This window comes from Oryctolagus cuniculus, chromosome 20 (genome assembly GCF_964237555.1).
Source record: "Oryctolagus cuniculus chromosome 20, mOryCun1.1, whole genome shotgun sequence".
NCBI classification, from domain to species: domain Eukaryota; kingdom Metazoa; phylum Chordata; class Mammalia; order Lagomorpha; family Leporidae; genus Oryctolagus; species Oryctolagus cuniculus.
The window spans coordinates 20,186,336-20,200,857 of record NC_091451.1 but is presented as its reverse complement, the minus strand read 5'-3'; the positions used below and the strand labels follow the sequence as shown (position 1 = coordinate 20,200,857).

At 46.2% G+C, this 14,522-nt stretch overlaps 2 protein-coding genes across 10 annotated transcripts in view; one reads left to right on the top strand and one right to left on the bottom strand.

The window, feature by feature from the left end:
- The window catches only part of BBOF1 (basal body orientation factor 1), a 51,746-nt gene that overhangs the window by 36,341 nt on the left and 883 nt on the right, over nt 1-14,522 (bottom strand). For 3 of the 7 annotated variants that reach the window (XM_070065260.1, XM_070065259.1, XM_070065258.1), the window contains exons 2-3: nt 10,446-10,674; nt 6,855-6,920 (exon numbers count right to left, since the gene is read on the bottom strand). In XM_070065260.1, the coding sequence (XP_069921361.1) occupies nt 6,855-6,920; nt 10,446-10,674 (295 nt within the window). Of the gene's footprint in view, nt 1-6,854; nt 6,921-10,445; nt 10,675-11,024; nt 11,234-12,137; nt 12,336-13,742; nt 13,883-14,522 lie in introns of those variants that run through there. The other 4 variants (XM_008272059.3, XM_051826251.2, XM_008272060.4 and 1 more) reach the window with 4 other exon arrangements.
- ENTPD5 (ectonucleoside triphosphate diphosphohydrolase 5 (inactive)) overlaps nt 13,884-14,522 on the top strand; it is a 58,677-nt gene continuing 58,038 nt past the window's right edge. For 2 of the 3 annotated variants that reach the window (XM_051826259.2, XM_017349383.3), the window contains exon 1: nt 13,884-14,015. The gene's annotated coding sequence lies outside the window, so the exon portion shown is untranslated. Of the gene's footprint in view, nt 14,016-14,365; nt 14,403-14,522 lie in introns of those variants that run through there. The other variant, XM_051826256.2, reaches the window with a different exon arrangement.

Here is a 14,522-nt window from a genome sequence, read left to right as displayed (position 1 = left end):
TTTACTCTGTAAGAAGGGCAACATCCCCAACCTAAATTGAAATTAGTAAGCTGAGATACAAGGGGCGGATAAATGTTCTAGTAAAAGAAGAAGGAAGGAGGAAAAACAAGAAAAAGGAGAAAGAGGAAGAGAAGGAAGTAAAGGAAGGAGAGAGAGGGAAAGTGAGAGGGAGAAGAAAAGGATCAATGTAATAAAAATGAACAAAAGACATCAAAAATGCAATTGGCCCTCTAACGTGAAAAAGATTCTTAACCTACCTCGTAATGAAACACAAATTAAAACTACACTTCAATACCATTTCTCAGCAGTCACATTGGCAAAAGTCAAATTTGACACTATATTCTATTGGCAGCACTGCAGAAACAGGCAGTCTCACACCCGGGAGTGGTATTATGAAAACGGCACAGTATCTATACAGGGAAATTTGGCAGCATCTACAAAAAATACATATTTTTCTTTGACACAGCAATATCACCTCTAGAAATCTATCCCCAAAGACACAGTGGCCAAAATGTAAAAAGATGTCCAGGAGAGGCTCTTTACTGGAGCAGTAACTGCAGCACCAAACAGTAGAAACAACCCCGTCAGCAGCTATGGGCTGAGTGCTTGCCCTCCCCTCTCACTAAATTCCTTTAAGTCCTAAGCCTCCGTGTAATAGCATCTGGAAGTGTGGCCTTGGGTAGGCAATCAGGTTTAGATACAGTCATGACAGTGCAGCTCCGTGATGGCACTGATCGCCTGCAAGAGGAGATGAGGAGACGAGAACTTTCTCTCTGCCATGTGAGGATACACATGGCGGCAGTGGCCTCTGAACCAGTAGGCGAGCCCTTACTAAGAAACTTCCTATGGGGCTGGTGCCGTGGCATAGCAGGTTAAACCACTGCCTGCAGGCACAGGCATCCCATATGCTTCGAGTCCCAGATATTCCACTTGCAATCCAGTTCCCTGCTGATGATCTGGGAAAGCAGCAGAAGATGGCCCAAGTGCTTGGGCCCCTGCCACCCACATGGGAGACCTGGATGAAGCTCCTGGCTCTGGCTTTGGCCTGGCCCAGCTCCAGCTGATACAGCCCTCTGGGGAGTGAACCAGCAGATGGAAGTTCTCTTTCTCTCTCTCTCTAACTCTGCCTTTTGAATAAAATAATTATTTAAAAAATAAAAGAGGCCGGCGCCGCGGCTCACTAGGCTAATCCTCCGCCTAGCAGCGCCGGCACACCGGGTTCTAGTCCCGGTTGGGGCGCCGGATTCTGTCCCGGTTGCCCCTCTTCCAGGCCAGCTCTCTGCTGTGGCCAGGGAGTGCAGTGGAGGATGGCCCAGGTGCTTGGGCCCTGCACCCCATGGGAGACCAGGAAAAGCACCTGGCTCCTGGCTCCTGCCATCGGATCAGCGCGGTGCGCCGGCCGCATTGGAGGGTGCACCAACGGCAAAGGAAGACCTTTCTCTCTGTCTCTCTCTCACACTGTCCACTCTGCCTGTCAAAAAATAAAATAAAATAAAATAAAAGAACCTTCCCATGCTGACACCCTGACCTCAGACTTCCAGCCTCTAAAACTGGGTGATGTGTGTGTTTATACCACCTGATCTATGGTACCCTGTCCTAGCATTCCTGACTCAAGTGGAGTCCAGCTGAATACAGTGAGAACACACATGTAACTGACCACCATATAGCTAATGCGGGAGAGCTTCATACATGGCTGTGGATTCATCTCCGAGAAACACGAAATAAAATATATACTACACTTTATCTAAGAAAGAAGAGATGCAATATGCCTGTCTGTTAATATTTATTACAAACATCAGTGAAAAATTTTTAAGTGAAAGGATAAACCCACAATGAGTACCTACAGGAACAGGGAAAAGGCAGTGTGGAAAAGACATGGATTGAAATTGGATTTCTCAATACATACTTTGTTTCACAGTCTTTTTAAAAAAAAAAAAAACAACATTTTATTTGTTTGAGAGGTAAAGTTAAAGACAGTGAGAGAGAGAGAGAGAGAGAGAGAGAGAGAGAGGTCTCCAATCCTCTGGTTCACTCCCCTAAATGGCCACAATGGCTGGAGCTGAGCCAATCTGGAGCCGGGAGCAGGAGCTTCTCCCAGGTCTCCCACGTGGGTGCAGGGGCACAAGGACTTGGGCCATCTTCTACTGCTTTCCCAGGCCACAGCAGAGAGCAGGATTGGAAGAGGAACAGCAGGAACTTGAACAGGCACCCATATGGGATGTCAGCGCTGCACGCTAGGGCTTTAACACACTGCACCACAGCACCAGCCCCTGTTTGATAGTCTTGATTTCAAAACCATGTATACACTTTACATAATTACAAATTTTTACATTCAAAATTTAATCTTAAAAAGTAACCTCTGGGGCAGACATTGTGCACACAGGTTAAACTACCCTTGGGGCACCCATATCCCATTTCAGAGTGCCTGGAGTCTGAGTCCTGCACCTCTGTTTCTCGTTCTGTTTCCTGTTAATGCACCTGGGAGGTACCAAATGATGGCCCACGTATTTGGGCCCCTGCCACCCATGTGGGAGATCTGGATTGAGTTACTGGCTCCTGGCTTTGGCCTGGTCCAGACCCAGTTGTTGTTGGCATTTGGGAAATGAACCAGTGGATGGAAGATCTCTTTCTTTCAAATAAATAGATATATATTTTTAAAAAGCAACCTCTCAGAAGCAAAATATGTTGGATTTGTGGCATATATGTTGGGTTTATGGCAAAATATGTTGGGTTTGTGTTCACAGTAAGGAATTCAAAATGGTTTTATATCTTGCAATTTTGACCATAAATCCTCATTAGTATATTTTCTATGGGCGTGGAAATACCTCCCCAAATCCTAAATTATTTCCAGTAATCTACTATTGGTGGTACCTTAGTATACTGAGGATTTTGATGTAGTAAGGTTTAAGCAACGAAGTAATTATACTGATTAAGAACCAGGATTTTGGAAGGGGGGCATCTGACTTTGTGGTTAAGATGCCCTTGAGGGGGCTGGCACTGTGGCACAGCAGGTAAAGCTGCCACCTGCAGTGCCGGCATCCTATATGGGCGCCAGTTCCAGTCCTGGCTGCTCCACTTCCAATCCAGCTCTCTGCTATGGCTTGGAAAAGCAGTATGAAATGGCACAGGTCCTTGTGCCCCTGCACCCATGTGGGAGACCCGGAAGAAGCTCTTGGCTCCTGGCTTCGGAGCTCTGGCCGTTTCAGCCATTTGGGGAGTGAACCAGCGGACGGAAGACCTCTCTCTCTCTCTCTCTCTCTCTCTCTCCCTCTCTGCCTCTCTGCCTCTCTGCCTCTCTCTGACTTTCAAATAAATAAGTAAATCTAAAAAAAAGAAAATGCCCTGGGGTACCCTAATCCACTGTTGGTGGGAATATAAATTGGTAAAGCCAGTCTGGGAGACAGTGTGAAGATGCCTCAGAAATCTGAATATAGACCTACCATATATTCCAGCCATCCCACTCCTGGGAATCTACCCAAGGGAAACAAAATCAGCATATGAAAGAACTATCTGGGACGGGCGTCATGGCGCACTGGGTTAATCCTCCGCCTGCGGCACCAGCATCCATATGGGCTCTTGTTCTTGTCTTAGCTGCCCCTCTTCCAGTCCAGCTCTCTGCTGTGGCCTGGGAAGGCAGTGGAAGATGGCCCAAGTGCTTGGGCCCCTCACCCGCGTGGGGGACTGGGAAGAGGCACCTGGCTCCTGGCTTCAGATCGTCACAGCTCTGGCCGTTGTGGCCATTTGGGGAGTGAACCAGTGGAGAGAGGACATTTCTCTCTGCCTATTTCTCTCACTGTCTGTAACCCTACCTGTCAAATAAATAAATAAAATCTTAGAAAAAAAAAAAAGAGCTATCTGTACCTCCATGTTTATCGCAGCTCAATTCACAATACCAAAGACATAGAATCAACTGAAATGCCCATCAATTGAAGACTGCATAAAGAAATTATGGGATATGTACACCATGGAATACTACAAAGCAGTGAAAAAATGAAATCTGGTCATTTGCAACAAAATGGATGAAACTGGAAAACATTATACTTAGTGAAATAAACCAGCCCCAAAAGGACAAATACCATATGTTCTCTCTGACCTGTGATAACTAAAAGAGCACCTAAAAGGCAACCTGTAGAAATGATACTGACACTTCAAAAAGCAATGACTTTGAACAGTCCTTGTCTGTTGAGAAACAGCTTTTTAGTTTATATTTTTCTTTTTCTTTTCTTTTCCCTTATCATATCTTCCTTATCTTTGTTCTTTCATACTAATTATTGAACTCTTTACTTAACATAGGGTTAATTATATGTGTATAAAAATTGAAAATAGATCTTAGGGGCCAGTGCTGTGGCATAGTGGGTTGAAGCCCCGGCCTGAAGCACTGGCATCCCATATGGGCTTTGGTTCTAGTCCTGGCTGCTCCTCTTCTGATCCAGCTCTCTGCTGTGGCCTGGGAAAGCAGTAGAAGATGACCCAAGTCCTTGGGCCCCTGCACCCACGTGGGAGACCTGGAAGAAGCTCCTGGCTCCTGGCTTCGGATCGGTGTAGCTCCGGGCCATTGCAGCCATCTTGAGAGTGAATCAGCAGATGGAAGACCTCTCTCTCTCTCTCTCTCTCTCTCTCTCTCTCTCTCTCTGTCTTTCAAATAAGTAAAATAAATCTTTTTAAAAAGATTTATAAAAGAAAATAGATCTTAGTAAAAAATAAGAGTGAGAATAAGAAAAGGAAGAGGAAGGAGGGTGGGAGTGTAGGTAGGAGGGCAGGCACAGTGAGAAGAATTACCAAGACCTTAAAGTTGAAATGTATGAAGTTCATAACTACAAAGCAGTATAGTTCTGCATACATTCCTATGAACTTAATTCTAAGGGTACAGTTTAGAAATTTGCCATGGGACCCCAAATTCCCTTAAGCTGGCTGGTAAAATATATCAGTTTAAGTGTTACAGAGATCAAATGGATAGGATTAAGTGGTAAAGTGACCATATAGAAAGGGACAAGTGTTAAAGTGATCATATAAATAGTACTACGTGTCTGGAAATAATAATAGAATAAAAAGGAGTGAAGGCTCCATAGCTGAGGCAGCGCATGTCAAGATACCTCGGTGATCACTGATGTCATACAGAAGAGTGCTATTTGTTAAATAAGCAAGAGTCACTGTGCACTAACTTCCCATGCAGGACCTCTGTCCCCAATCACTTCCTTTTAGTGTATTAAGTGGAGGATATTAGTTACAGTTATATCTAAGAGCTGGCAAGAGATGTATCATTCCTGGGTTCTTCTTTAAAGATAATTAAGTTTCTAAAAGAAAAGAAGGGTGAGGAAGGAAAGGAAAGGAGGAAAGGGAAAAAAAAGTGAAATCACCTTCGATAAGGAAGCACTGAACAGCCCTTGGCTGGACTGTCGACGGACAATTTTCTTAGCTTTTTTATTTTATTATTTTTTCTTTTTCTTTCTCAGATTAAACAGGAGAGGGAAGAGGAAGGGGTGGGAGAGCAGGTACAGTGGGAAAAATTACTATGTTTCAAATGTTGTCTTTATGAGATACAACAAAAAGATGCCCTTGGGATGCCCACATCCCATTATCAGAGTATCTGGGTTAAAGTCCCAACTCCGCTTCCTATCCCAGCTTCCTACTCATGGGCACCCTGGGAGGCAGCAGTGATGGCTCCAGTACTTGGGTTCCTGCCACCCCTGTGGGAGACCCAGATTGAGTTTCTGTCTCCTGGCTTCTGCGTGGCCTAGCCCCAGCTGTTGTGGGCATTTAGGCAATAAACCAGCAGATGACAGATCTCTCTCTCTCTCTGCCTTTTAAATAGATAAAAAGAAATAAATGATAACTTTTTTCTTTTTAATTTTTTATTTTTTTGACAGGTAGAGTTAGACAGTGAGAGAGACAGAGAGACAGAGAGAAAGGTCTTCCTTTTTCTGTTGGTTGACTCCCCAAGTGGCTGCTACGGTTGGGGCGCTGCGCCAATCCGAAGCCAAGAGCCAGGTGCTTCATCCTGGTCTCCCATGCGGGTGCAGGGCCCAAGCACTTGGGCCATCCTCCACTGCCTTCCTGGGCCATAGCAGAGAGCAACCAGGACAGAACCGGCACCCCAACCGGGACTAGGACCCAGGGTGCTGGCGCCGCAGGCGGAGGATTAGCCTAGTGAGCCGTGGTGCCGGCCAACAACTTTTTTTGAAGAACTAGATTTTTGGCAAGGAAGAAAGGAGATACAGGTAAGATTAAATAAAAACTTTATATTCCTACAACTGAACTGAAAGTATTAGTATGAATTCATAATTTAATATTTTAAAAATATATATTTCTGAGCTCTGTCTACTGAAATAGCCCTAGAAACAATAACAAACTTAGGAACAAAAAGCATTCCTAACACCAGATAGTTCTCTGCAATAACATATTTACTATGTTATCTTTGAGCTTCTGTACAATGAAGTGTGTGGGATTTCCAGTCATTGGGCTGCTTTAAACTTATTATTCTTATTGGGTCTTTTTTTTTTTAAAAGATTTTATTTATTTGAAAGGCAGAGTTACAGAGAGAGAGAGAGAGTGAGCGAGAAGGAGGAGAGACAGAAATTTTCCATCTGTTTGTTCACTCCCCAAATGGCCACAATGGCCAGCGCTGGGTCAGTCTGAAGCCAGGAGCCAGGAGCTTCTTCGGGTCCCCCATGCGGGTGCAGGGGCTCAAGGACTTGGGCCATCTTCCACTGCTTTCCCAGGTGCCTTAACAGGGAGCTGGACTGGAAGTGGAGCAGCTGAGACTGAAACCGTCTCCCAGCACCAGCCACACTTATTGGCTCTTAAATACCTGAACTAAGCAGTAAGTAAAGTGTTAGTGAATATAGAGAACTCACCATTTGCTGCTTCTCCTCTTCAGCTTTTTCCTTTGTTTCAATCAACTGCTGTTTTAATTTTTCAATCTGTGGAAGATGAAAATAGAGAGTAAGAAGGGTAAAGACAGTGCTCCGTGTCCTACCTTCAGTATGGCCTAGTTTCTGCATAACACTAAAGCCAGCAGGGTAGAAGAAGCAGTGAGTGAGTGGGAAGAGAAGGGGACAGGAACTTACCCATACCATACCATTAATCTGCTTTTTTCAGTTTTCAAAACCTGGTTATCATGAGAATAACCTAGGTAGCTTGTTTATTGTGGTAAAAAAAAAAAAAAAAACTATTAAATATATCATGTTGGCAGTTTCTCATATGCGGTTAGTAGTGTCAAGTATACCCACACTGTTAAACAGAGCTTTAGAATTTTTCATCTTGCAAATCCAACTCTCTACCCATTAGACACACATTCCCTCTTCTCTCCCCCGAGTCCTTGGCAATCACCTTTTCTGCTCCTATGCTGTGACTCCTTTAAATACTTTATGTGTAATACTTCATACAGTACTTGATCATTTGTGACTGGCTTACTTCATTTAAATTAATATCCTTGAGGTTCACCACATTGTAGCAAGTGACAGGATTTCAATCTTTTTATCCTTTACATATTTTATTCCAATATTATCTGAGTGATACAAACTCAAAATTTTAACTCTTTGGAAATGTACTAAATTAGCCTATGGATAATTAAAAAGCAATGCCATGATAATCACAAATAAATCCAAAAAATTATCAACTTAGTAAATGGGAAAAAGCCCAATATCTTTCGTTAATCATGCAGCTAGCCTTAGACAACATTCTAAAGAAATGTTGCTGCCAAAAAAATGTGACTTTAAAAAAGATCTTCAACTATTCATTTGTGGTAATCCATCCAAACTCAATTGTGATGAACACAACAGAATTTCTATAGTTGTTTTTTTCCACAAAAGGATGTCCTTGTATGTAGCTGTTTTAATTTTTCAAAAAAAGTTAGTTTTTAACAGATCTGATGTGCTCTGTACAATTCTAAGAACATGTTATTCCCTCGCACGCTCCCTCTTTGTGGGTGATCCTGTGCCTGGCTGGGGGATTGCCTGCCCAGCCCATGCAGGAGGTTAGGATGGTCTGACTGCTGGCACATTTCCCCTACCTCACTCCCCGTTGAAGGGTCTTGTAATTACCAGTCAGGCAAACAGCACTCGGGTGTGGCCCAGGACCATTAGGTGATGTGACCTTCAAGCTGATTGGAGAAGCACAGCTGCGCCAATTATCGGCTTTATCCTATAGAATTAGTGTTGCCCTAAACTAGCTATGCCCCCTCTGCCTGCCCTTTAAAAGCTTAAGTCTGACTGGTAATACACGTACGTGTTCTTGTCTCCAGTGCTTCTTGTGGAAGGATGCTGTCGCCCCACGATCCCGGCAGTGTGGGCCTTGCAGGACGAGCCTGCACCTTCTAAATCAGCCATCATAATGAGTGCGAGGAGACACCTCATTGTCACTTAGATCTACATTTCTCTTATGTAACTTTTTTTTTTAAGTCTCAAGCAGAGTACAGAATCCAAACACATAAATTTTGACACATTTTCTTTCTCTTTCCCTCTTAATTTTAGCACATTTGCTTTCTCTCTATATATATATGTTTTTCTGAACCATATGAGTTTAAGTTGACATCATACCCCTACCCCAAATATGCATTTCCTAATAAAAAAGGACATTATGTTTTATATGCACAGTATAGTTATCATTTAGGAAATTTAACACTGATATGATACTATTTCTTAGTCTATACTCCATAATCAAGTTTAGCGGACAGTTGTTCCAATAACGTCCTTTATTGTAACTTTTTTCCTTCTCTAGGATCATGAATTGGATTTAGTTGTCATGTATCTTGCTCTCCTTTAATCTAGAATTCCCATCTCCTTTTATGTCAATTTTTTTTAAATACTGTTCAAGATGGAACTTGTCTGGTGTTTTCTCATGGCAAGCAAATTCTGTCTAAGTGGTGATGTATTCTTTTTAGTATACAACATCATGATATTATTTTTAATTAATTGGTTAAGATTGCGCCTGCCAGATTTCTCCCCTTAAAAGTAACTATTTTTCCTCCTGTTATTATTAAGTAATTTGTGGGAAGATATTTTTAAGTTATACAAATATCCTTCTCCTCATCATATTTTCACCAATAGTTTTAGCATCCATCGAACCAGTGGATGGAAGACTCTCGCTCGCTCTGCCTCTGCTTCTCTGTAACTCTGCTTTTCAAATAAATAACTCAAAAAGAAAACCACATGGAGTGACTCCTAAACTTGCACATCACCCTTAAGTAGGAGCCAAGCTCCCCCATCACTCCAGTATTAGTTCATGCAAGCATGTGTGCAGAAGCAAAACGTGTGAAGACCACAGAAAAGATGTTCAAGTGACTAGAAACCAGGAAAATAAATGAAGCAACAGTGAGATCATTTATAAACACGTAAGACTGGCAAAAGATACTAAGTGTAGGTCAAGTGCTGACCAAAACGCAGGTAAACAAGAACTATTCTAATACATTGCCTGCAATGATATTCACTGCTAAAAGCTCTGTAGGGCCCAACTTAAACCTTTGCGAAGTTTCAGTGGCACACTCCCATAATGTGGTAACCTCACTTCCACAAGGCCTCTCTGGAGAAACTCTCACACGTGGGCACAGGCAGACATACACCAGAGCCTTCAGCTGATGTCTGTAACAATGAAAGGGAATCTAAATGACCAACAGAAGGGTAAGGAGAAGTGAATTTTGGTTTACTTATTTAAAGGAATTATTATAAGGCAATTAGGAATGAATTTTTAGAGCCACCTGCCGGGGCTGGCGTTGCGGTGCAGTGGTTTAAGCTGCTCCTTGGAATGCTGGCAGCCCACAATCCAGTGCTGCTTCCTGCTAGTGCACCCAGCAAGGGAACAGGTGATGGCCCACGTGTCTGGACCCTTCCCGAGTCTGGCCTGGCCCTGCTCTGGCTGTTGTACTGTTGTAGCCATTTGGGGAGTGAACCAGCAGATGGAAGATTCTCTCTCTCTCTCTCTCTCTCTCTCTCTCTCTTCTGCCTTTCAAATAAATCTTTTTGAAAAATGGAATGTGTTATAAATTTTAAGAAAACTGAATCATCACATGATTTTGTAAATTGTCACAGAATAATGTTAAGTGAAAAGTTGCAAAAGATATTTGCAGTATGATAGTACTTACGTGCATTTTAAACCATGACTACAGTATGCATTATTTATGGAAGTGAACATCAAGAGTAGAGGTGCAAAAACGTACTTGGAAAGGAAGCACACCATCCTCAGCATGGTGGAAACTTCCTTGGGTTTCCCAGGGGCTTACCGGGCAGGTGGGTACAAGAAGAATGTGTCACTATACCCGAGTTCCCCCTTTTAACATCGACTAGCTGCGTGACCTGGGGTCAGTTCTCAGTCCTTTCTGAGTCAATTTCTTCAGCCGTAAAATGGGAATTACAATATGGCAGCTACATGGCGTTATTAAGAGGTATACGTCTTCACACAAGTGCAACCAGAGACAGGAGTGCGGTATCGGAGGCATTCTATCTACCTACCATATTGTCTTTCTCCTGGTCCTGCTTCTTCAGGTAGCTTAAGACAGAGATTGTGTCTTTCTCCATTATATACTGCTGTTTCTTCAACTCCTCATTACTTTTCGCCAGTCTCCGGGAAGTATCACGGTACTCAATCCTGGAGAGCTCGGTGACTTCCAACCTGGCCTCCCAGAGAGAAGCATTGGCTTTGGCTCTCTCCACCACAGATTCATCTGTTTTCACCGACTTCCTGCATGACAGAGAACACATACGGCCTGTGACTCCTTCTCCGCTGTAACTCATGAGTATTCTATCTCTTGCTCTTTTTCAAAATTGCTTTGCTGGGCACTGCCTGGCACACATGAGCAAATATTGTTGGATACATGAGTTAATGAGAAACATACATTTACTTGCATTCCCAAAATAGTTGGTAGGTATTTCTTCCTAGAAGAGGGGAACTTTGGAGCATAACTCTAAATGCCTGGAGAAACAATGAGGAAAGGCATGATAAATCCAATGTGTTTCACGCAATGTTCAATCTTCCCATCTCTGATTCTCCCATCTTTGAACCGTTCTTTCTATTCCTACCAGGGCTCTTACCTTGGTTCTCTCTGCAGCAAGTCCACTGATTCTCTTGTTACCCTGTGACATGAGGGTATGTTTGTGATGTACCTGTAATCCCCCGCTCTCTCCATCTCCCAGGTTTATTTTGTTTTGTTTCTGGCTAGACCTTGGACCAAATTGGAGTCAGAGTGCAAGTGTGTGTTAAACATCAGCTGGTGCCACAGTGCAGTGGACTTTAATGATGCCTAAGAAACAAAACATAATTCTTTATAAAGGGATGGAGAGGAAACTTTCAAAAAGGCAGGAACCTAACGATTAAAGTGATAAAAGGAGAGATTTTTCAAACTAATATTGTAAGAGGATTAACAAAACACCATCCCTTATATATGACAGGCACCAGATACGTATATAAACAGGTAATATATATAACTGGGGCAAGCTCTGTGAACCAGTGGATGGAAGACCTCTATCTCTCTCTCTCTGCCTCCACCTCCCTGTAACTCTGCCTTTCAAATAAATAAATAAATAAATAAATGTTTTTTGACAGTAGAGTTAGACAGTGAGAGAGACAGAGAGAAAAGTCTTCCTTCCGTTCGTTCACCCCCCAGATGGCTGCTACGGCCGGCCAGCGCACTGCACCGATCTGAAGCCAGGAGCCAGGTGCTTCCTCCTGGTTTCCCAGGTGGGTGCAGGGCCCAAGCACTTGGGCCATCCTCCACTGCACTCCCGGCCACAGCAGAGAGCTGGACTGGAAGAGGAACAACCGGGACAGAATCCGGTGCCCTGACCGGGACTAGAACCTGGGGTGCCGGCACCGCAGGCGGAGGATTAGCCTAGTGAGCCGCGGTGCCGGCCAAATAAATAAATAATCTTAAAAAAAAAAAAAAAGACGACTTCATAGTGTTTGAATTCTAAATATTCACACACACGTATGTGTGGCCATGTACATACTGTCACTCTACATTTCCACTTGCCCATTCCCACCTCTTAGCACCTCTCCACCCCTACTTTCAACTCTGGTTCCCTTCAAATGAAGGCCAACCCCATTCCCCAACCACCTAGTCCACAGCTCCTCTTCCAGCACGACTAGGCTCCAGAGACTGCCTCGCTATAATCGTCCAATCGCTCCCTGAAGGAGTCAGGCCTCACCTGCTCAGAACACTCCAGGCAAGGAAGCAGACACCTCTGATACAAGCTGCGTTTCTCAAACAATGCGCCACAGAAAATCCAAGGAATAAAAGAGTGGTTGTCCTTGGTGTTCCTCATTGCAGATGGCATGGCCAAAGACAGAAACATAGGCTAGTGCATTCCAGGAATGTGATAAGGCCTTGGCCTTGGCTAGACTAACTGCAATTACATTAAAAAAAAAATCACAGGGCTGGTACTGTAGCGGGTAAAGCTGCTACCACAGCACTGGCATCCCATATGGGTGCTGGCTGGAGTCTTGGCTGCTCCACTTCTGATTCAGCTCCCTGCTAATGGCCAAGGAAAAGCAGTGCAACATGCCCAAGTGCTTGGGGTACTGCCACCCATGAGGGAGACCTGGAAGAAGCTCCTGGCTTCGGATCAGCCAAGCTCCAAATGTCCTGGCTTCTCTGCTTTTGACCCAGCTTCCTGTTAAAGTGGACCCTGGGAGCTAGGAGATGACAGCTCAAGTACTTGGGTCCCCGTCTCCCATGTGGGAGACTGAGTTCCTGACTCCTGGCTTTGGCTGGGCTGTTGCCAGCATTTGGGAGTGAGACAGCTGATGGGAGATCTTAGACTGTCTTTTGACCTTTCAAATAAAAATATTAAAAAAAAAATTATATTAATACATGAGATGAAAAAGCTACAAATAAGTATGCCTACTGGGTGATCACTTTACAAAGAAAAACAAATACTCCAAAATGACAGTAGTGTTTATCTTTGGGTAATGGGATTGCAGGTGCTGTTTTCCTGATACTTTCAGACTTTCTGTACTGACTGTGAACTTTAAGCGACTTTATAAACAACACACGTGTCAGAGACTCCGTTGCGGTCCCATTTATGGCGCTGCTGAACACCATGTCTAACTCCACGGAAGCCAGCAGAGGACAGCACGAGAGATCTGAGGGCAAACTAGCAGCAGTCCCACCCTTGCAAACGCCAGTGCTGGGGCACGACCCACTGCAACGCCTCTGGCAGTCTGGTCAGATTCTTCGGGTTCCCCCTCTGCATCTATAGGGGCCGCCGGAAAGGCCCGAGGAGCGACTTCAACCACCCGGCAAGGCTCTAGATACTTATCAATTGTCTCACTTATACACACACACAGACAGGTCTCAGACTGTGGGCGAGAATGCCCAGGTTGGGGCTGGCGCTGTGGCTTAGTAGGTTAACTTCCTAATGGGTGCAGGTTCGAGTCCCGGCTGCACCTCTTCCCATCCAGCTTCCTGCGAACGGCCTGGGGAAGCAGTAGAAGATGACCCAAGTGCTTGGGCCCCTGCACCCACGTGGGAGACCCGAAATTAGCTTTCGGTTCCTGATCAGCCCAGCTCCAGCCGGTGTGGCCATTTGGGGGGTGAACCAGCAGACGCAAGGGTGTGGGTGTGGGTGTGGGTGTGGGTGTGGGTCTAGGTCTAGGTCTAGGTCTAGGTCTCTGTAACTGTGCCTCTCAAATAAACAGAATGAACAGGAATCGAGCTTCTCAGGGGCGGGAGTCCAGGAGGGCCAGCGGGAGGAAGGCGGACGCCGGCGCCCAGACTCAGGCAGAGGAAGCCCCACGGCGCTGCTCCTTACTTCCCCTTCTTGCTTCTGACTCTGCTTTTGCTTTTTTTCCTGTCCTTTCCCTTCGACGACATCGTGGCTTTCCCGCGGTCCGCGCTGCCGCCGTCCTCCCGACGCCTCGGCCCCGGCCCGCTCCGTCGCTAAGGAAACCAGCACGCCGAGTGGGCAGCGTCTCCCGGGGCCGTTGCGAGCGCGCGGAGAGCGCACGCGCCGTGACGTGGCTGCGGCGCTGTCGTGCGGGGGCCGGGCGGGGCGGAGATCGCGCCCGGCCGGCGCGCGCTCCCGGTGAGTGTGCGAGCCGCGGCGGGGAGCGGCGTCTGTGGGGCCAGGGCCGGGGCCGGGGCCTGGGTCAGGGTCAGGGCCGGGGCCGGGGCTGGGCAGGGCAGGCGGGGAGGCGGCAGTGGCCCGGCCCTGAGCGGCGGCGTGGCGTCCTGCGGGCCCGGCCGGCTCGGACGGTCGGAGCCGTGGCTGCCGGGTGTGCAGCGTTTCTCAGCTTGCCCGCGGGCCTGTCCCCTGCCTTCCAACACCCCGCAGCCAGCGTGGCCGCGGCCGCCTGACCTCGCCTCTCTCGGCGCGCTCCTTCTCCCGTTGCTGGCTTCTGATTCGAGGTGGCCGTGGGAGGGAGGGCGCGCGTCCAGCGGCCGTGCCGGGCCAGGCGTGTCCTGAGAGGCAGTTAAGGACCTGTGCTGGGGCAGTGGTTGGGAGCGAGGCTGCCGGCTCAGAAGGGCCGCGCGTTCGGGCGCCCAGACGCCAGGGCTGGGGCCGGGGGCAGGGTCCCAGGCCGGGGCGGCC